Below are 26771 nucleotides of genomic sequence, written 5' to 3' on the forward strand. Positions count from 1 at the left end.
ATGTCTCAAGGTTTGAGGGAGCGTGCAATGGCATGCTGACTACAGGGATGTCCACCAGAGCTGTTGCCAGATAATTGAATGTACATTTCTCTACCATACGCTGCCTCCAACGTTGTTTTAGAGAATTTGGCAGTACGTTCAACCTGCCTCACAACCGCAGACCACAGCGTTATGTGGTTGAGCTGATTTCTGGTGTCAACATTGTGAACCGAGTGCCCCATGGTGGCGGTGGGGTTCTGGTATGGGTATTCATAAGCTATGGACAAAGAACACAATTGCATTTTATCGATGGGAATTTGAATGGACAGAGATACTGTGACGAGTTCCTGAGGCCCATTGTTGTCATTCATCCGACCCATCACCTCATGTTTCAGCATGATAATGCACAGCCCCATTTTACAAGGATCTGTACACAATTCCTGGAAGTTGGTAATGTCCCAGTTCTTCCATGGCCTTCTTCCTCACCAGACATGTCACCCATTGAGCATGTTTGGGATGCTCTGGATTGGCGTGTATGTTTCCAGTTCCCGCCAATATCCAGGAACTTCGCACAGCCATTAAAGAGGAGGGGCACAACATTCCACAGGCCACAATCAACAGGCCGATATGCAAATCCATGAGGCAAATAAATGGTGGTCACACCAGATACTGACTGGTTTTCTGATGCACGCCCCTACCTTGTTTTTTAAGGTATCTGTGACCAACAGATGCATATCTTTAGTCCCAGTCGTGAAATCCATAGAATAGGACCTATTGAATTTATTTCAATTGACTGATTTCGTTATATGAACTGTAACTCAGTAAAATCTTCAAAATTGTTGCATTTATATTTTTGTTCAGTGACTTACTCTGCTGTTAAACAGTAGCTCACTTGATTTCTGTGTTCTCATTTCAATGTATGACATTACCAGCAGTATTAAACATACAATGTTAAAATGTTGTATTAAGCTTAAATTGTATACACTATACTTTTAAAATTGTAATATTAAAGCCATATCTGCCTGTTCTTTAATATCTAATTATTTATTTAACTTCTGTTTAAAAGGTGACATGATGAGTGGCTTTGACCCCAACTTTTTACCATTGTTGAATATGCCACACTTCTCCAAGCGAAAAAAAAGTGTGTTAGAAAAATAGTTGGGGGACCAAACAGACAAATCCATTAGTCTGGCTATTTCTGAAAAGAGGAATCTTTTCTATAACGAACTAAATGTGGCTTTAAATTCGTTTTCACTGCATTAATAGGCCTACAGTCATATTAAGTGAAGCCTGTACAGCTCTCGGATTGTATCAGCTAAATAAGAAATATTCCTCTATTTTGTGTAGTTTTCATTTAGAATGAACTTGCATCACGGGCATAAACCTTTTCAGTACCATGGACAGTTCTCTCTGCGCCCTCAGCACGTTTCCCTGCTGTGCACTTCTGCTCTGCCTCGCTTAGATGTTAAACCATGCATAAAGACATCACGACAACAGTTCATCATTTCTAGACTAGTTTATTCAGAGTCCAGATTCATGGTACATGGAGCAGCTTTATACTTTGACGAATCACTTTGTTATAACTTCCACAATTGGTTGTTTTTAATAAGTAAATGTGTTGTTTTTTTGCGGTGCGTTCTGTTATTTTAGTTTCACTGGAGGCGTACCAACACCGTGTGAAACAAGAACTGGTTTTGCCTTGCGGACTTAATTAGGGATAATGTGACAGGTTGAGGTAGGCTAACTTAAGAATTGTATGGAAAAATAGAATATCAGATCGACAAACTGTCCTGAAAAAAAATATTCTAATGTTTGCGCTCACTGCTGTTAGACGCTCAGGATAAGAGCGTCTGCTAAATGACTCAAATGGAAACATTTGAAATGTTATTGAGCAGACCTTGGCTTGCAGCATAATAAGCTGTCCCTCAAAACACTTGCCTTTACTTCAAACGGAGTCGCCTCATTTACAAGCAGTTTATGCACTTGCACTGACGTCAATGGAACGATGTTGGATGTATATATAACCCTTAAGAAAGAGGCGTTATTCTCCAATCGACATTTAGCGGGACTTTTCGGACCGGGGTCTCAATTGACACTTTTCTAGCCGGTGTGCAACTTTTTCAGCATTAAGGAGACAAAATACCGGTAAGTGGTTTATTTAGCTTTCTTTTGTTTCACCTTTTTAGTTTGAGGTGCTGAGAGTTCTGGTGCTGAATTGAGAATATCAAGTACACACAGCAATTCGTTGGTCATTTTTGTATCATAAAAACAATGTATGTTTATTTTACTTCTTTACAAAGCTGAAGAAGCATGTGCATGCTTGTTTCAGTCACTCAACGATGTATGTATCCATTGTGTGACAATTAACCACGCCTATAAATAGCCTACTCACATGCATATGTTTATAATGTAAAGAGAAACATATTATTTTGTTCCGTTTGTTGTTTATTACTGTTTATGTTACGATTGCCTTTGGGCTAATTTTTGTAAAAAAAAATGTGATGGCCTATTTGTTTTTGCTTTGAACACAATTGTTAAATACGTGCAATTTAAAGTTTGAGTCTACTTTGAGTTCCAGTGCTTTTTGCCAACATTTGTACACCTCTCTCCGTAACAGGGCACCGTTTTGTCCGTCTGTCCAGCACTATGAAGCCTGTTCCCCTGATCCTGCTCCTTGCCACTGTTCTCCTCAGCTCTCACATCCCCCCCAGTGTCTGTCGTCCACGGGACCTGGCAATGTTCGACGGCCACGGCTACAAGAGTCAGCTGGACGAGGTGTTGCTGAAGGCTGGTGATAACGCCATTTCCTACCTTATAGGAGAAAAGATACTGAGGTATTTGCAAAGAAATCCCCGGTTGCAGGCAGGTCTCCCGCCACAGTTTCCCTTTGAGGTGACGCCCCTGGGCTCGAGGGGTCTTGGTCACCTGGCGCGCAGTTTGCCGCCCTTGGAGGAGCAGCGCGCGCCTGAGGAGGGCAACAGCCTGGAAGAGTTCGTGGAGCTGACCAAGAGAAACGACGACCCCCCGATCTCCATCGACCTCACTTTCCACCTTCTGAGAAATATGATCGAAATGGCGAGGATCGAGAGCCAGAAGGAGCAAGCGGAGTTAAACCGCAAGTATCTGGATGAAGTTGGAAAGTGATACAGCAAGTGTCGTCAACAAGTGAGAAAAAATCAAGATAAAACATCTCACAGAAAACAGCAAAGCCCCTGGCACTCTCAGACCCACGAAATAGTTTACATTTTGATTTAACCGTTGGTTTCTCTGCCATTCTTCATCATAAGATGCATAAAAATAACTTCCCCACCTGTCCAAAAAGCCTTTCAAAATCAACGGGCAATAAATTATTGACTGCCAAGAAGACCCCATCTACAATGGAATCATAGTGAGGCGCCTTGACAACTATTCCCTAACATATGGCATAGTGTGAATACTCCGGATCTCACACCTCTATAGTGTATTCTCACCTTTGGATGTCCGGAGCATTGTAGTTGGCCTACAACAATAATATTGCCAGACACAAATTGAGTTACAAGTTGCCCTCATGTGGAATAAGTGCAACATGTTTTGTTAGTCGTAGTCTAAATGGTTGGTACTAGGTAAATAACAAAGGCAGGTAGGCTAGTCATTGTTTCCGGCATTACATGCAATAGGCCTTTTATAACACATTGGAGAAAAATAATGCTGTGCAAATTGATATTGGCTACCCATATGTGATCTTTCAATGGTTAGTTGTGTGACTCATTTTGTTGCTCACTTTAAGGGACAAGGCTCAGTCAATATAGATGCATTGTGTCCTTTTCCTGAGATGTATTTTTGTTCAACAACTGAAAAAGATTGAACTAGGGCCTTATCACCGGCATAGATTAAAACAAATCAGGTAAAGCACTCGTGTAATATTGTCATTTCATTACTGTATTTGCTGTATGCCAATTGTTTAATTTATAGTGATTATCCATTTGCCCTTGGTTTGTTAGCTCACTTGGCAGGCAGCCATCTAGCCAGCAGAAGAAGCCTTTTCACATTGTTTCAGGTATGGGGTCTGGCATTGCCCGTAGGTTTCTGTGATACAACTAATCTCCAATCTAATCTGAGACAAAGTGAACATATCCTACACTTAACGCCACTTCCACTCTCCTTATTATCTTTCCATCCAAGCAAGTACACTATCCTCTGTACTGTACCTAGCATGCTTACCTTAAACTAAGAAAAACATTTAATGGTTAATTTTATGTTGACTGTTTTGTCAAAGCCCCAATCATGGACATATCATATGATCACATGGTTTATCAGTAAAGAAAAGCTTTTTTGTCATTTATATTTTTTTATTAAAAAAAGCTCTGAAAATATGTCCATTGAGTTTGTCATAGTCTCGTACAGTAGTGAATGTAATAAAGGAAACTATTCTGCTAACTTGTCTACCAAAATAATTTATTCCTACATCTGTAAACAGATGCTGCTGAATATCTTATTGCCTATTGACATATAAATAAACTCCTTGCAGATTTACTTAAACTCTGGCTAAACACTCATTGCAAAACCCCTATGGCCAAATATCTAACCTCCATGGCCAAACAATCATTGCAGTTATTGCCTTTAACTCTCATTAAATGTAACTTTACAGCAGTTGCCCGTCTTCTTTTTAAAAGAATAACATGTGGAAGCTTAGAGAATGGTGTAATGGTTGGTGAGAGTCTCTGTGAATTTGTGAGAACTCATCAAAATGCCCCCCAAGCCTGGTGTTTCTATGACTCAGACTGTCAGTATGGTGGTGGACCTACTGCCTTGTTCCTCACTGTGTTAACACCATAGCGATGCATTCAATGATTAATTCTGTGGTTAACACCACCTCAAATCCCACTGGAGATCAAAGCCTCAGCTGTAGCTCAAGGTCAGGGTTGGTAACACAAACATTTGCTAAAAAAGGAGAGAAGGGATATCATAATGAGATTTTCTTTTTGTATACAATTTTGTAAGCTGAAGCTAAAATGTGCATATGCTATACAGTCAGATAATTTAGTTTTGTCTTACACTTTCATGAATAGTCTTTCAGCTGCTTCGGTCTCCACAATATTAGTCATACTTGTGGAACTCGTCAAAGTTAAGGTTGTTTCATATTTACACACAGGTTTTTGTACATACAGTATATCTGGTGGGTGGCAAGGGAGGCCTTCAACTGTGTGATGTTTGAGCTTTATGCTCTGTTCCGAAATGTTACATTTACCCGTGTAGTCTTCAGCTATGTCTGCTACAGATCTCGGAGGCCAAAAATCATAATATGAGCAAGACAATGGTTTCCCCTTAGATTCCATGAGAAACCCCACTTAACACCCGCTATTGGTTTTTAAATCTATCCACGATTGTGCACCCCAACACGTCAGACTTGCTTTTAAATGATGTACCCAGTGGGTCCCTCAGGTCCTCTGGCACTGGTGTTTTAACTATTCTAGGACCAATAGGCATGGAGAGACAGCCTTTAGATATTATGCCCCCAGCCTCTGGAATAGCCTGCCAGAAAACCTGAGGGGGGCCGAAACTGTGGGCATATTTAAAAGAGATTTTAAAACATCTTTTTAGCTTTGTATTTCCTTAGGGTGCTTTCTAGTAGTTCAGTTTTTCATACTTTAGTTTTATATGTTATGTTTGTTGTGTAGTAAATATTTCAGCATTGTTTTTTAATTTGTTTTTTCCTGTAAAGCATATTGCGTTGTATTCCATGTCTGAAATGTGCTGTATAAATAAAGCTTGATTTGATTTGATTCATGTACATGTCACGGACCATGGAATTGGCCATTCTGTTCTGTCTTATCCTTCTTGTAGTGTGAAGAGTTAATGTTGGAACAGCTTGTTGCCAGAAAACGGCATGCGTCAAACTCTGATACATGTCTGACGGCCTCCAGTGATCTGCCTCCATTCATAGTCAGAAACACCCCCCCCCCCACACACACACACACACACACAGACATCTTCATCATCCCACCAGAATTCTTGATCAATTACTCCCTGTCCCGGCTCCTTTTCTCCCCTCGTGTGTGTCCCCTCACTTTCCTCTCCCTTACTTCTTTCTCTCTCTTCCTTCAATCAATGAGAGGTCAACAGCCCCAGTGACAAGGTCAGCTCCTGTGAGGACTCAGGGTCAGGTCCATATATCTACAACAACCTAAAAACACCCATCACACGCAAGGTGGTGAAGTAGTTATTTCTAACTATGTATTATAAGTAATGATCCAACTCATCCAACTCATCCCAAACCACCTCAAATGGGTTGAGGTTGGGTGATTGTGGAGGCCAGGTTATCTGATGCAGCACTCCATCACTCTCTTCTTGGTCAAATAGCCCTACACAGCCTGGAGGTGTTGTTGCGTCATTGTCCTGTTGAAAAACAAATTATTGTCTCACTAAGCACAAACCAGATCGGATGGCGTATAATTGCAGAATTATATAGTTGCCATGCTGGTTAAGTGTGCCTTGAATTCTAAATAAATCACTGACAGTGTCACCAGCAAAGCACCCCCACAACATCCCATCTCCTCCATGCTTCACGGTAGGAACCACACATGCGGAGATCGTCCATTCACCTACTCTGCGTCTCACAAAGACACAGCGGTTGGAACCAAAAATCTAAAATTTGAACTCATCAGAAAAAAGGACAGATTTCCACCGTCTAATGTCCATTACTTGTGTTTCTTGGCGCCCAAGCAAGTCTCTTCTTATTATTGGTGTCCTTTAGTAGTAGTCGTTTCTTTGCAGCAATTTGACCATGAAGGCCTGATTCACGCAGCCTCTTTTGAAAAGTTGATGTTGAGATGTGTCTGTTACTTGAACTCTGTGAAGCATTTATTTGGGCTGCAATTTCTGAGGCTGGTAACTCTAATGAACTTATCCTCTGCAGCAGAGGTAACTCTGGGTCTTCCTTTCCTGTGGAGGTCCTCATGAGAGCCAGTTTCATCATAACGCTTGATGGTTTTTGCGACTGCACTTAAAGACACTTTCAAAGTTCTTGAAATGTTCCCTATTGACTGACCTTCATGTCTTAAAGTAATAATGGACTGTCAAATCTCTTTGCTTTTTTGAGTTGTTCTTGCCATAATATGAACTTGGTCTTTTACCAAATAGGGCTATTTTCTGTATACCACCTCTACCTTGTTACAACTGATTGGCTCAAACGCATTAAGAAGGAAAGAAATTCCAGAAATGAACTTTTATCAAGGCACACCTGTTAATTGAAATGCATTCCAGGTGACTACCTCATGAAGCTGGTTCAGAGAATGCCAAGAGTGTGCAAAGCTGTCATCAAGGCAAAGGGTGGCTACTTTGAAGAGTCTCAAATATAAAACATACTTTGATTTGTTTAACACTTTTTTGTGTATTTCATAGTTTTGATTTCTTCTCTATTGTTCTACAATGTCGAAAATAGTTTTTTTTAAATAAAGAAAAACTCTGGAATGAGTACGTGTATCCAAACGTTTGACTAGTACTGTATATTAAGCCAAAATCACAAGAATTGTCATAGTCAGTACAACAAGGTAAAGCCCAATCAACAGGCTACATCAAACTCTTCACTCGGGAGTTTCTGGATGAACCCATAATCATGTATAAACGACAGCCCAGTAAATAACCCCCCCATCTCTCCCTGGACTATCTGACCGTGGCCATTCATGAAATGTGTGCTTCCAGTTCATTAATCTCTGGAATGTTACAGTGACGCTGTGAGGCTGATGGGTCCCCTGGTTTTAAGCAGCATCGTTATACCTTTTGAGGTAGCTAGGGGAATATGGAATTGATTCATCACAGAGGAAAAATAATGCATTGTCTTTCCATTTGAAATGAGTGTGCTGTGAGGTAAACAAGACAAGTTATCCATATTCTGGACATGAAACACTTGATTTCAGCCTTTATGGCAATATTTTTGACTAATGTCATAAGAAACTATATATAAAAGCCTTTGGGTTTGTAGCCTAAGCGTTGTAAATGTGGGTACAGGAATAAATCAGAGGAGCAGCATACTATATTCTGGTTTGTCTTTTGATATTAACCTGAGGGATCCTTTTCAACTACTGGTATCTCCCATAGTCTACGTCCTCCGTTGCAGTGATGCCAGGTTCTGGCCCCCTCATCCAGATCATAACCGTCTTCTCTGTGAGAACCTGAGACCACATACAGCGCAGCACATTAAGACAGACCAACAAAAACAAGGGAATTGTTCTTGAACATGCGATTTCAGGGGTAATGTTTGGAGCTGACGTCACTTCCCTGAGGCTAGAGTCAAATATAGAGAAACGTTAATGGCCAAACTTTCCATATATGGTTGTATTGTACAGCTACCTGAGGCCCTACTTGTGTTGAAGTCAATGGTCCTTAGCATGTCTGCAACATCCTCTGTGTTGGTAACAAAATGGGCCATGCTCTCATAACCCGGCTCTGGACGCTCCATGTTGGACGCCTTGGCAGTGGCAGAGATCCCGACAAGGACACAGTGGGGAGGTCACAGCTCAGAGACAAACAAATAGGAGATGACGGACAGCGATGGATGGCAGCGTCCCCTGTCCCCCTGTGGCTGGTAGTGACGCAGGCTGGGTGGGTTTGCTCGATAACTCTACAAGTGGAGAGCTTCATTATAATGCATTAGCTATCAGCAGCCAGCAATCACACATTACTGCCAACCACACACATCTCCCATGCAGTTACTTTCAGTTTACAGTCATTGCAATTGGTGTGTTAGTTTATTTTAGTGCTTGTGTTAGTGAATGTAATGTAATTTGTGACTTTCCAGCTAAACACCCCATAAGAAGCAGAATGGAACACTATACAGATGAAAAGAAGAATTTTACTTTCTGTTTAAATATATCCTTGATGCTCTGTGGAGAAAATAAATTATCAATAGGCTATTGCATTTAGTTTCAATTCCTGCACTTCAATTTCTGAGGTAAATTAGTGCTATATGTACTCTAGAATAAGTTTTTTGAGTTTTATATAATTTTTATTCATTTACAATTCATTTAATTTCTATAGCCTCCTCTTCTCTCGATCTTCTGAATCACTCGCTCAGTTTGAGTCATTCATAAAACGTGCACCTGCCACCGTCCTGACACTCACGCTAGCGCTAACAGTTAGGGCCCTATTCAATCCGCATCGCGGAAGTTCAGATTTACAGCGTAATTTACATTTAAAGGCAACGTTTCCGCTATAGCGGAGACTGCATTCACAGTAAACGCTGCAAATGTCGGCTCAATCGGAAATTACTTTTACATTTCTATCGTGGAATCTGTATCACTCAGGTTTACAGAGTGAATAGAGCCCTAAACTGGTTGACAAAACAAAGTGCTTGCAAGCGTGGACGGTGAAGGAGTTGAATAAAGAGACACTTAAATTGCGAGCCTTCACTCAAACTGTAGCTTTTTATAAAGCAAGGGACCTGAGTGGAGGAAAGGAGTGTCGGATGAATGGCATAAATGGCACCATCTATCTCTCGCCTAGCGGGGGTTTAAACTACCTGTGGTCTGCAGCAGGGGCACGTCATCCCACCTGGCTCTATTACAAGGACAATATTTATGGCCAGTAGGCCAGCGGTCAAAGGATGAGGCAGGTGTCCCCCGCAGGGGAGGTGTGTGTGTGTAGACCTATGTGTAGGTTTGTCACTAGTTGAGCAATGCCTGGCCCCTGGGGACTGGAACTTAGAGAATGCTTCTAGTGTATTGATGGAGAGAGGTGTCAATCACCTCCATAGGGTTACAGTGTGAGTTGTCAGAGAATCACAGGACCAGAGTTTCTAGGGCTGCTTTGAAAAGCAGCGTCCCCGCCGATGAGGCTCCCCTGCTGGGCTTTCTGCTCATCACTCCTCCCCTGCTCAATACGGCGAAGCACTGCATGACACCCCATTGATCATCAATAGTGAAGGTTTCTCTAAACCTGATTTAAAGGATGAAAGGATCCTTTACTGTGTCTTTGGGCATATCATTGAGCCTGGTCCCAGCATGTACAGGATGTGAAGTAGACTGTTATTTGTTCAGGTCAGGGGTGAGAGCCGGGGGACTACAGTCTCTATGGTGTCTGTGACTCATCGTCACTGTTATTACTTTATGCCTTATCATGTCTCATGTGGATTGGGGCCAGCTCACAACTGACCCAGAGCCATTGATCAAACAATTGATCATATTACAGTCAGTTGTTGAGGGCCCACTGACTCATACACGTATGCTAGCTGTAGGGATACTGATCATAAGACAGTGAAACACCTGCAAGAACTCTGATCCTAGTGCAGTTTCTGAGGGGCTGAAACAGGAACGTTTTCTGCTCAAGAAGTTACATCTTAACATATACCGGTAGTTGTGCTGTAATGACCATCATTCCATTCCATTCAACAACATACTGGTACACACCCAGGTTCAGTTACTGAGGCCAGACCGTGCACCCAGGTCCAGTTACTGAGGCCAGACCGTGCACCCAGGTCCAGTTACTGAGGCCAGATCGTGCACCCAGGTTCAGTTACTGAGGCCAGACCGTGCACCCAGGTTCAGTTACTGAGGCCAGACCGTGCACCCAAGTTCAGTTACTGAGGCCAGACCGTGCACCCAGGTCCAGTTACTGAGGCCAGACCGTGCACCCAGGTCCAGTTACTGAGGCCAGATCGTGCACCCAGGTTCAGTTACTGAGGCCAGACCGTGCACCCAGGTTCAGTTACTGAGTCCAGACCGTGCACCCAGGTTCAGTTACTGAGGCCAGACCGTGCACCCAGGTCCAGTTACTGAGGCCAGACCGTGCACCCAGGTCCAGTTACTGAGGCCAGACCGTGCACCCAGGTTACAGTTACTGAGGCCAGACCGTGCACCCAGGTTCAGTTACTGAGGCCAGACCGTGCACCCAGGTTCAGTTACTGAGGCCAGACCGTGCACCCAGGTCCAGTTACTGAGGCCAGACCGTGCACCCAGGTCCAGTTACTGAGGCCAGACCGTGCACCCAGGTCCAGTTACTGAGGCCAGACCGTGCACCCAGGTTCAGTTACTGAGGCCAGACCGTGCACCCAGGTTCAGTTACTGAGGCCAGACCGTGCACCCAGGTCCAGTTACTGAGGCCAGACCGTGCACCCAGGTTCAGTTACTGAGGCCAGACCGTGCACCCAGGTCCAGTTACTGAGGCCAGATCGTGCACCCAGGTCCAGTTACTGAGGCCAGACCGTGCACCCAGGTTCAGTTACTGAGGCCAGACCGTGCACCCAGGTCCAGTTACTGAGGCCAGACCGTGCACCCAGGTCCAGTTACTGAGGCCAGATCGTGCACCCAGGTCCAGTTACTGAGGGCAGATCGTGCACCCAGGTCCAGTTACTGAGGGCAGACCGTGCACCCAGGTCCAGTTACTGAGGCCAGACCGTGCACCCAGGTTCAGGGCTCGTGTTCCATCCATAGTGCCTACCTGTAGGAACACAGCCATCTGTGGCTCCTCCATAGACTGGATGGCTGTCCCCACAAGCTTGCCCGCGCACTCCAGGTGGTCTCCGTGGCGATGTAGTCCAGCTTGTCATCCTGCTGGCGGCTGATCATCCCCTCCAGGATGGCATACAGTCCGTTAAACTTATCACACCGACTCTGCTTCTGATGATGCCCGTTCTCTTGCACACAGACCTCCATTGAACACTTTAGAATGACTTTTCATGAATAAGCCTTTAGAAATGCTTAATATAGACGCAACGTACAACAATTTCTACGACTTTACTGAGTTACACTTCATATAAGGAAATCAGTCAATTGAAATGAATTCATTAGGCCCTAATCTATGAATTTCACATGACTGGTAATACAGATATGCATCTGTTGGTCACTGATACCTTAAATAAAAGGTAGGGGCGTGGATCAGAACCAGTCAGTATCTGGTGTGACCACCATTTGCCTCATGCGGCGCAACACATCTCCTTCACATGGAGTTGATCAGGCTGTTGATTGTGGCCTGTGGAATGTTGTCCCACACCTTTTCAATGGCTATGCAAAGTTATTTCTTATAAAAATAACAACATATATTTAAATTTGAGCCTTTATTTAACTAGGCAAGTCTGGATATTGGCGGGAACTGGAACACGCTGTTATACAAGTCGATCCAGAGCATCCCAAACATTCTCAATGGGTGACATGCAGGCCATGGAGAACTAAGACATTTTCATCTTTGTTTCAGAACATTTCTCTGGTGGACATTCCTGCAGTCAGCATGGCAACTGCACACGCCCACAAAATTCCCATCGATAAAATGCAATTGTGTTCTTTGTCCATAGCTTATGAATACCCATACCAGAACCCCACCGCCACCATGGGGCACTCGGTTCACAATGTTGACACCAGAAATCAGCTCGACCACATAACGCTGTGGTCTGCGGTTGTGAGGCAGGTTGAACGTACTGCCAAATTCTCTAAAACAACGTTGGAGGCAGCGTATGGTAGAGAAATGTACATTCAATTATCGCATTCAACATCCCTGTAGTCAGCATGCCATTGCACGCTCCCTCAAACCTCGAGACATCTGTAGCATTGTGTTGTGTGACAAAACTGCACATTTTAGAGTGGCCTTTCATTGTCCCTAGCACAAGGTGTACCTATGTAATGATCATGCCGTTTAATCAGCTTCTTGATATGCCACACCTGTCAGGTGAATGGATCATTTTACCGAAGGAGAAATGCTCACTAACAATAAGCTTTAAGCTTATTAAATACGCTTTTTGTGCATATGGAAAATGTCTGTGATCTTTTAATTCAGCTCATGAAACATGGAACCAACGCTATATTTTTGTTCAGTGTAGAAATAGTTCATAAATAATGTATTACTACTTATTCATGCTAGTTAATACAATATAACAGGTTATTCACAGTGATGTGAGTAATGTGTGTTGTGACCCCACAGTGAGGGATTGTGACTTTGAGGTGAGAAGTGTGAGTGGTTGTAGTGGGTGACATTCTCACCTGGATGGTCCTGCATATCTCCTCCATCTTCGAGAGGAGGGCCTGGATACGGTTGTTCCCCGCCACCAAGATGGCGATGCTGTCGCTCAGCACCGTCTAGAACCAATCACAACAGAGCATGATGGGTCAATGTCTGTACTTACTACACCAGTGGCCATCAACCCTGGTCCTGGGTTAATACAGGATAAGAAGGCTTTTGTTCCAACCCTGCACTAACACATTAAGTCAGGGCTTCCCAACCCTCTCCTCGCCCCCCCCAGATGTTTCACATTTTAGTTTTAGCCCTAAACTGGCACACCAGGTTCAATTACACATAGGCTTGATGATTAGTTGACTAATTGAATCTGGTGTGCCAGTTTAGGGCTAAAACTAAAATGTGAAACGTCTGGGAGGGCCCGAGTAGAGGGATGGGAAACCCTAACCTAATGTGGTAGTTCACACAACTGTGATGATAGAGTGAAAAAGTGTTGTTTTTTTAACAAAGCATAAAACATCAGGTGAAGGTGAAGTTGATCCCAAACGTTTCTCATCTGCATCTGTAATGTTGAGTGATTTACAGAGTGAGTGAGCAACGTTGTGCAAAGAAAAATGCCATCTGCTCAATAACATGTCTGTCGCTATGGTCCATTCGTACTGTTTTAGCTTATGTAAGTAGACACAGTACATATGTAAACCCTATGTATCATGTTTGTGTGGATGGCGTTCCCCTTCAGTTTTACTTAATAGCCAGACACATTGTCCATCCTTAACAAGTGACCTTCAGTTGAGTCCCACCATATGGTGTCCACCATGCTGGTATGGTGGGACTCTCACTTTGATATTAGTCACTGTTCACCTGGATGCTGGAGAGGAGAGCTAGTTAGCGGGCAGCCAGCAGCGAGGGAGGAGCTGAGCCTGTGACTTGAGCTCAGAGGAGAATGACTCAAGTCCCACTGCTGTGGATGGATGAGTCACTCAGAGCGAGAGAGAGAGAGAGAGAGAGAGAGAGGGAGAGGGAGAGAGAGGAAGAGGGAGAGAGAGAGAGAGAGAGAGAGAGAGAGAGAGAGAGAGAGAGAGAGAGAGAACTATGGGAGCTAATGGTCAGGCATGTCCCTCTCTGCTTGGGCCCACAGTACACAGCATGGACAGAGGGTGAGGAGATTTAAGAGAGAGGGGAGTGAGATGACAAGTTTATAGTGAATGAGTTAGAGGGAGTAGAAATTAGAAGTAAGGACTAATGGCAGCAGGCCAGAGCACCGCTGTGTGTGTGTGTGTGTGTGTGTGTGTGTGTGTGTGTGTGTGTGTGTGTGTGTGTGTGTGTGTGTGTGTGTGTGTGTGTGTGTGTGTGTGTGTGTGTGTGTCAGTGAGTGAGTCCACATGAAGGACAGACACGAATGCTGCACACGACTCAGAGGTGTGATATACAACATTAGCTGTTGTCGTGCCACCAGGCTGTGTGTGTGTTTGCGTATGTGCGTGTGAGTTGAGATGAAACCCGGCCCTCACAGTGTGAGAACCCCCGCAGGGCAGCTCCAACTCAATACATCTGTCTGCTGTCACTTCACTCAGCACTCAAAGACAAACTACACACACACAGGCAGATCACATACACACACTGGCTCTACACTTTAAATAACATTCAAATCTCTCTCTGGGGGACATGATGAACAGAGAGTGACAAAGTAAGTAAGCTGTTATATTGGATAATTACTTTTCATTGTAAGGACGATCTAACAGACAAGCGGGCAGACAGACTACCAGACAGGAAGACAGACAGCTTATAGAGATATTGAGTGAGATCACAACCTGACTCAGGGTGCTTCCTTACCTTCTGTCGCTTGTAGACGTTCTGCAAGGGGGCCACCTCACAGTCATTGTGCTGGCCAAACACTGCACGTAGAGCAGGTGGGCGTCTCACAGCTCAGGCAGTAGATGTTGATTTTCTCCTCATCATGCTCCTCACACATCAGGGACACAGAAGTAAAGGAACGACCTGTTATAGAGACATTCAATCACACACACACACACACACACACACACACACACACACACACACACACACACACACACACACACACACACACACACACACACACACACACACACAACTGCCTCTCTTATGAGACTCATCACTTCTGTCCATGACTGAGGAAATATCCTTATGGGAACAGCACTTACAAGGAGTTAGGGGATTTCACCAACAGTTTACCTCATATGTAATTTACAGCTATTGACCACCATTCTCCAGGGGAGAAGTCCACTCTCCCCACGCTTTGTTTCACAGTCACTGGAACAGCTGATGATACACTAGCTTTGGTAATGTTTCATTTCTCTCCCTTGCTCTGCTGGGTTAAGGTGTTAACATCAAATAACTGCAAGCCAATTTACAAAGTCGATAAAAGTCATTGTGGAATATAATTTGGAGTGTAACTAGATAGATTGTTCATATTGCTCAAATCTGTGTTACAGACCTAAAGTACTTTCCTTGATGTAATTATATTATATTTTATATTTATCGTGTCAAGTGACAAGGTATGAAAAAGCTGTGATAATGTACAGCGTTCTAAATTAAACAAAATATTGGAAAAGACTGCCACCCAGTGGCCATGTATACAAAGTGAGAATGTGTTCTCAGAGATGGGTCCTATTTCTGTCGTTGAACAAAAAATATGCCACGTACTATAACGTTCAGCGATGGAATATATATGATGTAATAAACAACATAGTTTGTTTACAGCCAAAAGGACCAACGGCTTTTAAATATGGCCGTAAGGCGCTTTTACAACACCCAGTAGTAACATATTACAGTACTGCTCTCTACTGGTAAACACACATTACTGCCCGATGGTATACTATTTCGAACCTCTCCAGATTCTTTACCTCACCCCCAGCACTTGAGATCACCCAATCACCTGGAAATGTTAGGCTATAGTATGTTTTACGGCATTAAAGTGTATACAGTTTTGTTTATTTTTTTTATATGTAACCTAATGACTTTTTTACGTGTTTGAAGGCACAATAAGTTGCAAATGTGTCTTGAAATACGGGGGGGGGGTCAGATTCTCACTCCCTATTGCGAACCACATCAGTGGCTAAATTGAGCCTTGGGTCAAAGAGAAAGCCAGACTGAGCCGAATCCAGCACCAAAAGAGTGGTAGGATTAGGACAGAAAGTAGGATATAAATGCTAACACTAACCCTAACCCTAGAATGGTAATACAATGCACCTACAGTAATTGCAACATTTCCCAAATATAAAATCTATGGTACTTAACCCCCAGATACATACGTCTGTAGCTGTGTCAATGCCACAAGAGGACACATGGTTTTCATGTTTACCACTCCATCGAGGCAGGGATAAAGTGTGCTTGTTATAACACCAACATGGAGGACACTGCCAGGGACTGAGCTTTCCATATTCCTGGTATGTTGACGTGACGCAGCTTATGAACACACACAGAAGCTCTAGTGACACCATTAGAATGAAAACAGATGCCTAGGTCTGTTGCATGAACGGTGAATATTTTGGAAACAATATTTCATGGCGGAGTTCACGTAACACACACCTTGTGCTCATGGCTACTGTTGACATGGCTACTGTTGACATGCCAAGTCAACGGAGGTCAGCAGAAGTGTGGTTGTATGTATGATGTTGACATTTGGTGAGCATTCTGGTTCAGGTGGATGCTTGCAGAAGGCAGTCACGTACCCCTCGCGCGCACACACACACACACCTCTGACCTGCTGGACTCTTCTTGTTTGTCCTGTCTTGGTCTGTGACAAGTAGACCACTTTTCACCTGAGGAGGCTGGTGGGAGGAGCTATAGGAGGACGTGCTCATTGTAATGGCTGGAATGGAATCAGTGGAACAGAGTCAAATATGTGGTTTCCATATGTTTGTTGTGATATCGTTCCATTTATTCCTTTCCAGCCATTACAATGAGCCTGTCCTCCTATAGCTCCTCCCACCAGGCCTCCTCTGCTTTCCATTAATGGCCTCGGCCTGAGAGGCAGACCTTGTTGCATCCTGTCCCCCAGGACTGAGGCAGCTGTTGGAGTCTCTCATATCTGAATGGCTCCTTCAGTTCGAACAGTCAACAGGACCAAAGATAAACACTGAGTGTAAAAAAAAGATAGGTGCACCTTCCTCAATTAATCGGGGCATGGACTCTACAAGGCGTTGAAAGCGTTCCACAGGGCTGCTGACCCATGTTGACTCCATTGCTTCCCACAGTTGTATCAAGTTGGCTGGACGTCCTTTGGGCGGTGGACCATTCTTGATACACACGGGAAACTGTTGAGCGTGAAAAACCCAGCAGCTTTGCAGTTCTTGACAGACTCAAACCGGTGAGGGAGTGGGAATCTGAACATACTATTGCAGTAATGTCTGTTTTGGATATACACTGAGTGTACAAAACATTAGGACCACCTGCTCTTTCCATGACATAGACTGACCAGATGAATCCAGGTGAAAGCTATAATGCCTTATTGATGGCACTTGTTAAATCCACTTCCATTTTTAAGCCTTGAGACAACTGAGACATGGATTGTGTATTTGTGCCGTTCAGAGGGTGAATAGGCAAGACAAAATATTTAAGTGCTTTTGAACGGGATATGGTAGTAGGTGCCAGGCACACCGGTTTGAGTGTGTCAAGGACTACAACGCTGTTGTGGTTTTTGTGCTCAACAGTTTCCTGTGTGTATCAAGAATGGCCCACTACCCAAAGTACATCCATTGAACTTGACACAACTGTGGGAAGCATTGGAGCCAACATGGGCCAGCATCCCTGTGGAACATTTTCAACACCTTGTATGCCCTGACGAATTGAGGGCAAAAGGGTATTAAACTCAATATTCGGAAGGTGTTCCTAATGTTTTGTACACTCAGTGTAGTGTATGAGTCCCCCTTTATGGTCTTTGAGAGTAACTGATATGATTGTAACAAAGAATGGCACTCCAAGGTCCGTTTTATGCCATGCTCTAACACTGTGATCCATCTTAGAGCCAGAACACCTCACTGTGTATTTTTTCCTTTCACAAGTAACCATGGGTGTCATGGGCAGTCAAAGCTAAGACATGTACTCTGCTCAGGACCTAGAAACCGTGGAATCATGGCTCCAAAATCACAGACCACTGCTGGACCACTGCTGGACCACTAATAGACCACTAGTGGACCACACATGGCTTCAGCACAGCAAAAAAAACATCCTGCCAATCTTACCTGGAAGACGTCGTTGGCACATTTCCTGCAGAGATTGTGTTGGCAGGGAAATATAACCACAGGCTTGGTGAACATCTCCAGGCAGACGGGACAGATGAGCTGCTTCTCCAGGTTATCCATGGTGCTTGACTCCCCCAGCTGCACAGGTTTAGCCCAGTTCAAAGTTCATCCCAAACACTGGACTGTGTGAAGCTCTGAGTCCTTCTGAAGCTCTGACTCTGTGAAGCTCTCAAGAAGAAAGAACTGGGGATCTTCCTGTGCCTCCACTCTCGATCCTCTCTATCACTCTATCCCTCGATCTTGCTGCCTGTCTCTCCTCCAGCTTAGAGACCCTCCTTGCCAGAGAGATGTCTTTAGCCTTTGTTTGTACTGAGTGGGGTTACTGTCGAACTGCATGCCACTCTGGACCACTGGGATTCCTAACCCAGATCCAAAACCCAAACCATTGGTGTGGTAGAAGAGAGGAGGGAGAGATTCCTCTGTCCATTTTTATATCTGCAGTAAGCTGATAGGGTAACAGACAGGAAGGCCCTTGCGGGCACACACTGGAATATTCAGTGGGGTCGGGGTGTATTGAAGGCCCCTGAGTCACTGGGCCTAAGAGAGATAGCTGGTGCCGATGGCATGAGGCACTAAACATTTTAACACCACGTCAGTAACACAGCATCAATCTAAAGCCTGCTGAACTCAGGCCAGACTGGAGGCAGTCACTCACTGCTGTTGGCATCACAACAAACAAATGACTCCACTCCACAGTACATGTTGTTGTGCTACTCGTCAGTTACCCAAAACCATTACTTGAGCAGTGGGCAGCAATTATATGGTTGCCTACCAGTATGTTATCAGTTGATACTTTCGGGGAATAGCAGGCTCATATAATGCTCATCTGAATATTTTCTACTTCAACGTTTCAACTTTCAATGTGTCTTCTATGAATAATACACTGAACCAAAATATAAAACGCAGAACGCATCAATTTAAAATATTTTACTGAGTTACAGTTCACATGAGGAATCAGTCAATTGAAATACATTAATTAGGCCCTAATCTATGGATTTTTACATGACTGGTAATACAGATATGCATCTGTTGGTCACTGATACCTTAAATAAAAGGTAGGGGCGTGGATCAGAACCAGTCAGTATCTGGTGTGACCACCATTTGCCTCATGCGGCGCAACACATCTCCTTCACATAGAGTTGATCAGGCTGTTGATTGTGGCCTGTGGAATATTGTCCCACTCTTATTCAATGGCTATGTGAAGCTGCTGGATATTGGCGTGAACTGGAACACGCTGTTGTACAAGTCGATCCAGAGCATCCCAAACAGTATGCAACAAATGGGACATTTTCAGCTTCCAGGAATTGTGTACAGATATTTGCGACATATCATGCTGAAACATGAGGTGATGGAGGTGGATGAATGGCATGACAATGGGCCTCAGAATCTCGTCACGGTATCACTGTGCAAATTGGCAATGATAAAACGCAGTTGTGTTCGTTGTGCATAGATTATGCCTGCCCATACCATAACCCCAACGCCACCATGGAGCACTGTGTTCACAATGTTGATATCAGAAAACCGCTCATTCACACGACACCATACACGCTGTCTGCCCGGTACGGTTGAAACCAGGATTCATCCATGAAGAGCACAATTCTTCAGCGTGCCAGCAGCCATCGAAGGTGAGCATTTGCGCCCACTGACATCAGATATGACGCCGAACTGAAATCAGGTCAAGAACCTGGTGAGGACGACGACCTCGCAGATGAATGTCCCCGAGACGGTTTCTGACAGTTTGTGCAGAAATTCTTCAGTTGTGCAAGCCCACAGTTTCATCAGCAGCCCGGGTAGCTGGTCTCAGACCATCTTGCAGGTGACGAAGCCAGATGTGGAGGTCCTGGGCTGGCGTGGTTACATATGGTCTGCTGTTATGAGGCTGGTTGAACGTATTGCCAAATTCTCTAAAACAATGTTGGAGGCGGCCTATGGTAGAGAAACATTACATTCTCTGGCAACCGCTCTGGTGGCGATTCCTGCATTCAGCATGCCAATTGCACGCTCCCTCAAAATTTGAGACATCTGTGGGATTGTGTTGTGTGACAAAACTGCACATTTTAGAGTGGCCTATTATTGTCCACAGCACAAGGTGTAATTATCATGCTGTTTAATCAACTTCTTGAATGGATTATCTTGGCAAAGGAGAATTGCTAACTAACAGGCATGTGAAGAAATGTGTGCACAAAATTTGAGAGAAATTACTATTTTGTGCGTATGGAACATTTCTGGGATCTTTTCTTTTAGCTCAGGAAACATGGGACCAACACTTTAAGCAGAATTATCAGTGACGGATAAAATATCCAAACTATTCAAAAGATCCAAGCTGGAATGTGAGCCTATAAGAAAACGCCTCAGCTGATTAACTGACCCGGAAATACTTTATCTGCAACACAACCTCTGACAAGTGGCCCATGACCCATAACCCTCCACTTCCTGGTTACTAAACAGATGAGGTAATTGCTGAGGTAATGCTAAGCTGCTAATAAGCTTAAGGGGACTTTTATAGGACATGGAGGCTTTGTGCAAAGTAAGCCAAACACACACCCTACTGTACTTCTAGCTCCCTGTTGCCTTTCTTTTACTGGAGTAGCCTATGGGCAGGCACCCTCTAAATATGTAGCTAGTTTCACTAATGTGGCTAGTGGCAACAATTTAGCTTGATGCTTTGTTGTCATCGTGAAATGTCGGCAGACTCTTGGATAACGTCTTCAAATATTGTAACAGCAGAAAACGTTGCTATTCCTGGTATTTGGTCCAATTTTATGTTCACCAATGATTGCAGTGTTCTGTTAGTCTGAGAGAACAGAACGAAAAGAAAGCATTCTTCTGTGAACAGACATACTTTGTTTGGTTCATGGAGAGCCATTCCTTATATAAACCCAGCAAAAAAAGAAACGGCCCTTTTTCCGGACCCTGTCTTTCAAAGATAATTGGTAAAAATCCAAATAGATTCACAGATCTTCATTGTAAAGGGTTTAAACACTGTTTTCCATGCTTGTTCAATGAACCATAAAAAATTAATGAACATGCACCTGTGGAACGGTCGTTAAGACACTAACAGCTTACAGACGGTAGGCAATTAAGGTCACAGTTATTAAAACGTAGGACACTAAAGAGGCCTTTCGACTGACTCTGAAAGACACCAAAAGAAAGATGCCCAGGGTCCCTGCTCATCTGCGTGAATGTGCTTTAGGCATGCTGCTGCAAGGAAGCATGAGGACTGCAATGTGGACAGGGCAATAAATTGCAATGTCCATACTGTGAGATGCCTAAGACAGCGCTACAGGGAGACAGGACGGACAGCTGATTGTCCTCGCAGTGGCAGACCACGTGTAACAATACCTGCAGAGGATCGATACATCTGAACATCACACCTGCGGGACAGGTACAGGATGGCAACAACAACAGCCCGAGTTACACCAGGAACGCACAATCCCTCCAGCAGTGCTCAGTCTGTTCGCTGAGAGAGGCTGGACTGAGGGCCTGTAGGCCTGTTGTAAGGCAGGTCCTCACCAGACATCACTGGCAACAATGTCACCTATGGGCACTAACCCACCGTCACTGGACCAGACAGGACGCGGTTTTGTCTCACCGGGGGTGATGGTCAGATTTGCATTTATCTTCGAAGGAATGAGTGTTACACCGAGGCCTGTACTCTGGAGCGGGATAGATTTAGAGGTGGAGGGTCTGTCATGGTCTGGGCTGTGTGTAACAGCATCATCGGACTGAGCTTGTTGTCATTGCAGGCAATCTCAACACTGTGTGTTACAGGGAAGACATCCTCCTCCCTATTGTGGTACCCTTTCTGCAGGCTCATCCTGACGTGACCCTCCAGCCATACTGCTCATTCTGTGTGTGATTCAATGGTTTTTCTTTATTTTTTACTATTTCCTACATTATATAATAATATTGAAGACATCAAAACTATGAAATATCACATATGGAATCATGTAGTAACCCAAAAAGTGTTAACCAATTCAAAAATATATATTTAGGTTCTTCAAAGTAGCCACCCTTTGTCTTGATGACAGCTTTGCACACTTTGGCATTCTCTCAACCAGCTTCATGAGGTAGTCACCTGGATTGCATTTCAATTAACAAGTGTGCCTTGTTGAAAGTTAATTTGTGGAATTTCTTTCCTTCTTAATGCGTTTGGGCCAATCAGTTGTGTTGTGACAAAGTAGGGTATTTGGTAAAATACCAAGTCCATATTATGTGAACAGCTTAAATAAGCAAAGAGAAACAGTCCATTATTACTTTAAGGCATGGTCAGTCGAAAAATGTCAAGAGTTTGAACGTTTCTTCAAATGCAGTCGCAAAAACCATCAAGCGCTATGATGAAACTGGCTTTCATGAGGACCGCCACAGGAAGTTACCTCTGCTGCGGAGGATAAGTTCATTAGTGTTAACTGCACCTCAGATTGCAGCCCAAATAAACAAAGTAACAGACATCTCAACATCAACTGTTCAGAGGAGACTGTGTGAATCAGGCCTTAATGGTTGAATTGCTGCAAAGAAACCACTACTAAAATGTAGCCTAGTGGTTAGAGTGTTGGGCCAGTAACCGAAAGGTTGCTTAATCGAATCCCTGAGCTGATCTGTTGTTCTGCTCCTGAACAAGGCTGTTAACCCCCTGTTCCCTGGTAGACTGTCTTTCTAAATAACAATGTGTTCTTAACTGACCTGCCTAGTTAAATGTTTAAAAAAAATAAAGGACACCAATAATAAGAGACTTGCTTGGGCCAAGAAACTTGAGCTTTCGACATTAGACTGGTGGAAATATGTCTGATGAGTCTAAATTTGAGATTTTTGGTTCCAACCACTGTGTCTTTGTGAGACGCAGAGTAGGTCTCATGTGTGGTTCCCACCGTGAAGCATGGAGGGGTGGTGTGATGGTGCTTTGCTGGTGACACTGTCAGTGATTTATTTAGAATTCAAGGCACACTTAACCAGCATGGCTACCACGGCATTCTGTAGCAATACGCCATACCGTCTGGTTTGCGCTTAGTGGAACTATCGTTTGTTTTTCAACAGGACAATGACCCAACCCACCTCCAGGCTGTGTAGGGCTATTTTGACCAAGAAGGAGAGTGATGGAGTGCTGCATCAGAGGACCTGTCCTCCAATATCACCCAAACTCTACCCAATTGAGATGGTTTGGGATGAGTTGGACCGCAGAATGAAGGAAAAGCATTCAACAAGTGCTCAGCATATGTGAGAACTCCTTCAACTGTTGGAAAAGCATTCCAGGTGAAGCAGGTTGAGAGAATGCCAAGAGTGTGCAAAGCTGTCATCAAGGCAAAGGGTGGCTACTTTGAAGAATCTCAAATATATTTTGATGAACACTTTTTGGGTTACTACATGATACCATGTGTTATTTCATAGTTTGTGTCTTCACTATTATTCTACAATGTAGAAAATAGTAAAATGATATAAAACCCTTGAGTAGGTGTGTCCAAACTTTTGACTGGTAATATGTGTGTATATATAAATAGAAACACTCCAGGAAGAGTAGCTGCTGCTTTCGCAACAGCTAATGGGGATCCTAATAAAATACCAAGGATTAAGAGTCCACAATGACACACACAGAAGACATTGTACAAATCCCCCTTCTTTTAATTTCATTATATAAATACACATTTACAGATCATTTTTGTCCATGAGACATGATGAATGAATGACAATGAAAACATCGACAAAACTACAATCAATCATTTCAGTGGCAGAGTCCTCATACCCTGTGTCCTAGAAGAGAGATGAGATGGAGACATCATTGCCCCCTACACTCAGGGCAGACCGATACACACTGCATGTCTGTCTGCTACTGTAGACCAGCACCATGGTGGCCTAGCCAGTTAGGACAGCCTGCCTACCTCTGTCAACCAGTTGCCCAGCCCCCTGGGAGGACCATGTTGGCTAGTCGAGGGTCCTCTCTTCCCAACTGTCAACTTGTTTTTTTTAAACTTCTTTTTTTTTTTTAAACAGCTCTTTCGGTTTGACATAAATAAAAAATAGACAATGTACACTATGTATATGGGGTTGATTCTTAAAACATTTTCCATTCAACAAAGATTCTCAAAACAACCTTATTACAATGTTATTTGCATGTGACACACATAGTGATTATTATTTACAGCAGATAAGGATCACCAGAATAAATAAAAGGTATTTCTCCTCTCTGAACCCTGGGGATAGATACTGCACTGTTATGTTGAAATGCATCCGATTTACTATGGTTTTCAAAAAAGCATAACCAAGACTGAAAAAAAAATAAAATCAGGAGGGTTTTGGCTATTAACTTAGTGAAAAGAAGGGGAGAAAAAGTGCCATAAATTCCAGTAAGAAATTGAAGCTACTGATAAATCATTTCTATGAAAACCCAGGAGAAAAAACATCCAAAGCTACAAAACGCTTGACATCATTTGATGACATGATTTTAGTTTAGTCTAACTTTAGGGTTGGTCTTCAGCCAATACACAAGATGGTTAACACCATGTACCAGTCCCTCTTTAGGAAACACAGAATGCCCTTTTCAAATGACAAACCACAAAGAAACTGGGAGGGGATGGCTGACTGACCACAGCACTAGATTAACAAACCAAAAGACTTTGTACAATGCTCTACACACACCCCCACCCACCACTGGGACTGACTGATTCGCATTAACAATGTGGCACCCATTCGCGTCACTTTTTCACTATTCTGATTACAGTACATTTGAGAAAGCGCCGACTCTGCACCCCCAGGATCATAAAGAGAGCTGTACTGAAGTACAAATGGCTGGTTGTATGATCTGTACAGACCCTAACCCTGCTGTGTGACATTGCATAATCTCATCACAGAGACCGTACTGTAGAAAGGAGTGAACAGGAGGACTAATACCTAGTTGTAAATAGTAGACATGTGCATCTTTAGCCCATAAAATACTCAACATGCCTCAGTCCACCAAAACCCCATGGAAAACACCCTGGTGTGTTATTTCTTCAAAGTCAAATCAACATCTGAAAAGTCTCAAAATCATTGGTGATGGGATCTCTCTGTAGGCAGTACAGAGAACATAATTGTCACTTTAGAATGTGGCATTGAGTGCACTTAGTAGCTGGGTCAAACACAGATCCCTACAGTACATACCACCTGTATCTCCATGTTACAACATCAGACTATGAGAACGCAAAGCAAAACCACCCTTTGAGATGCGAGACGTTTGATAAGTAGTTGGGTTGCAGTCAGCTAGCTGTTTCCATCTGTCAGTTCCATCGAATACAGAGAGAAGTGTACTGGCTGTTTCAGTAAGCAGTGCTGGTTGGCTGGACCCATAAGATAGCTGACAGTCCATCAGAAATTACCGTTTACCCAATTCACAGGTTTCAAAAGTGCATAGTAGACCCAAATGCATACACCTCAATGGCGCAATCCTCTCAGGTTGGCTCTAGTGGCATGAGGAGAAACTGGTGGCTACTGAACGCATGGAGTTAGTGGCATGTAGTTTGGCTTTGGTCTAACTAACATAATTGTGACATCAATTAGCAATTAAATCAAGCAGTCAGCACATTTTTCTGTTAGAAATGCAGAAGTTTTCCACAGGACATTTTCACTGTTCTCGAATGTCGGCCCCACTTCTGGGTCTCATTCAGGTGGAGGTGGAGACCCTTGGTTGTGCAGCATTCTGTAAGTGCACCTGGCTGGAGCTGGGGGTATCACTGACAGGGGTAAGATGGTGGTGGTGGCTGTAGTAGAGGGGTATGTATGTGCCAGTGTTGTACAGTAGGGGCATGCAGATCAAACTTAACACATGCACATCCTCTGATCCATGCTTTAGTCTCCGGGAGGTGGAAGGTTTGAGTCAGGCTATTTAAATCCCAAAACTCAGACTGAACTTGAAGAGTCTCCAATCCCAGAGCTCTGACAGAGACGAGAGTCCAAGAGGGAGAAATAGAGCAGGGGAGGGGGGATAGACGAGGGAGGATTGAAACAGAGGGATAAAATGGAGTGATAGGAGTTTGTTCTAATCCTCAGTTTGGTAGATAGACATATATATATCAAGTCATAAAAAGTCCTGGTCTCTTGGCAGCGTGCCGCTCATGTCCATTTGGTTGGACCTTTGCCACAGTATGGGGGGTTGACTGGCTGGCTGGTTGACTGGCACTGGTGAGTCCTGGCTGTGGTGACGGCTGGCCTGGCTGGCTGCTGGGGGCTCCAGGGTGGGGCCCTCGGGGGGCCGTGCCCACCTAAGGGGAGGGCTCCAGCGGGTACACAGGGCTGGGAGGGGAGGGTCACTGCTGGGGCTTGGAGGTGGGCTGGCTGGCTGCAGGCTGGGAGGTCTCTGGAACCTCAACAGTGATGGAATGCGGCTGGATCACGATAGGGGCACGCGGACCTGCAGGAAGACAAGGGACTGGGTCAGATTCACTAGAAAAAAATTACCCTCAATAGAGAAAAGGACAGTTGACACTGTGCCTTCAGAAAGTATTCATATTGCATGACTTACTCCACATTGTTATTTTACAGCCTGAATTCAAAATGGATTAGATTGTTTTTTCCCCCCCTCGCCCATCTACACACAATACCCCATAATGAAAACATGTTTAG

General features: G+C 43.9%; 2 protein-coding genes and 1 pseudogene across 7 annotated transcripts in view; 1 reads left to right on the forward strand and 2 right to left on the reverse strand.

Moving 5' to 3' along the window:
* The first annotated feature begins 2063 nt into the window (after nt 1–2063).
* Nucleotides 2064–5741, forward strand: ucn (urocortin). The gene is given in 2 exon segments (NM_001124343.2): nt 2064–2124; nt 2597–5741. A coding segment is annotated over 1 exon segment (498 nt). The 5' UTR covers nt 2064–2124; nt 2597–2625; the 3' UTR covers nt 3124–5741.
* A 2295-nt stretch (nt 5742–8036) lies between these two features.
* LOC110521054 (tripartite motif-containing protein 54-like) lies at nt 8037–18242 on the reverse strand (annotated as a pseudogene).
* Nucleotides 18243–23780: 5538 nt separating this feature from the next.
* The window catches only part of LOC110522266 (dnaJ homolog subfamily C member 5), a 33670-nt gene continuing 30679 nt past the window's right edge, over nt 23781–26771 (reverse strand). For 5 of the 6 annotated variants that reach the window (XM_036975843.2, XM_021600520.3, XM_036975842.2 and 2 more), the window contains one exon: nt 23781–26559. In XM_036975843.2, the coding sequence (XP_036831738.2) occupies nt 26456–26559 (104 nt within the window). In that variant the 3' untranslated portion in view covers nt 23781–26455. The remainder of the gene's footprint in view (nt 26560–26771) is intronic. The other variant, XM_090232873.1, reaches the window with a different exon arrangement.

Source organism: Oncorhynchus mykiss, chromosome 4, assembly GCF_057628025.1.
Source record: "Oncorhynchus mykiss isolate SJ-2025 chromosome 4, ASM5762802v1, whole genome shotgun sequence".
Taxonomy (NCBI): Eukaryota; Metazoa; Chordata; class Actinopteri; order Salmoniformes; family Salmonidae; genus Oncorhynchus; species Oncorhynchus mykiss.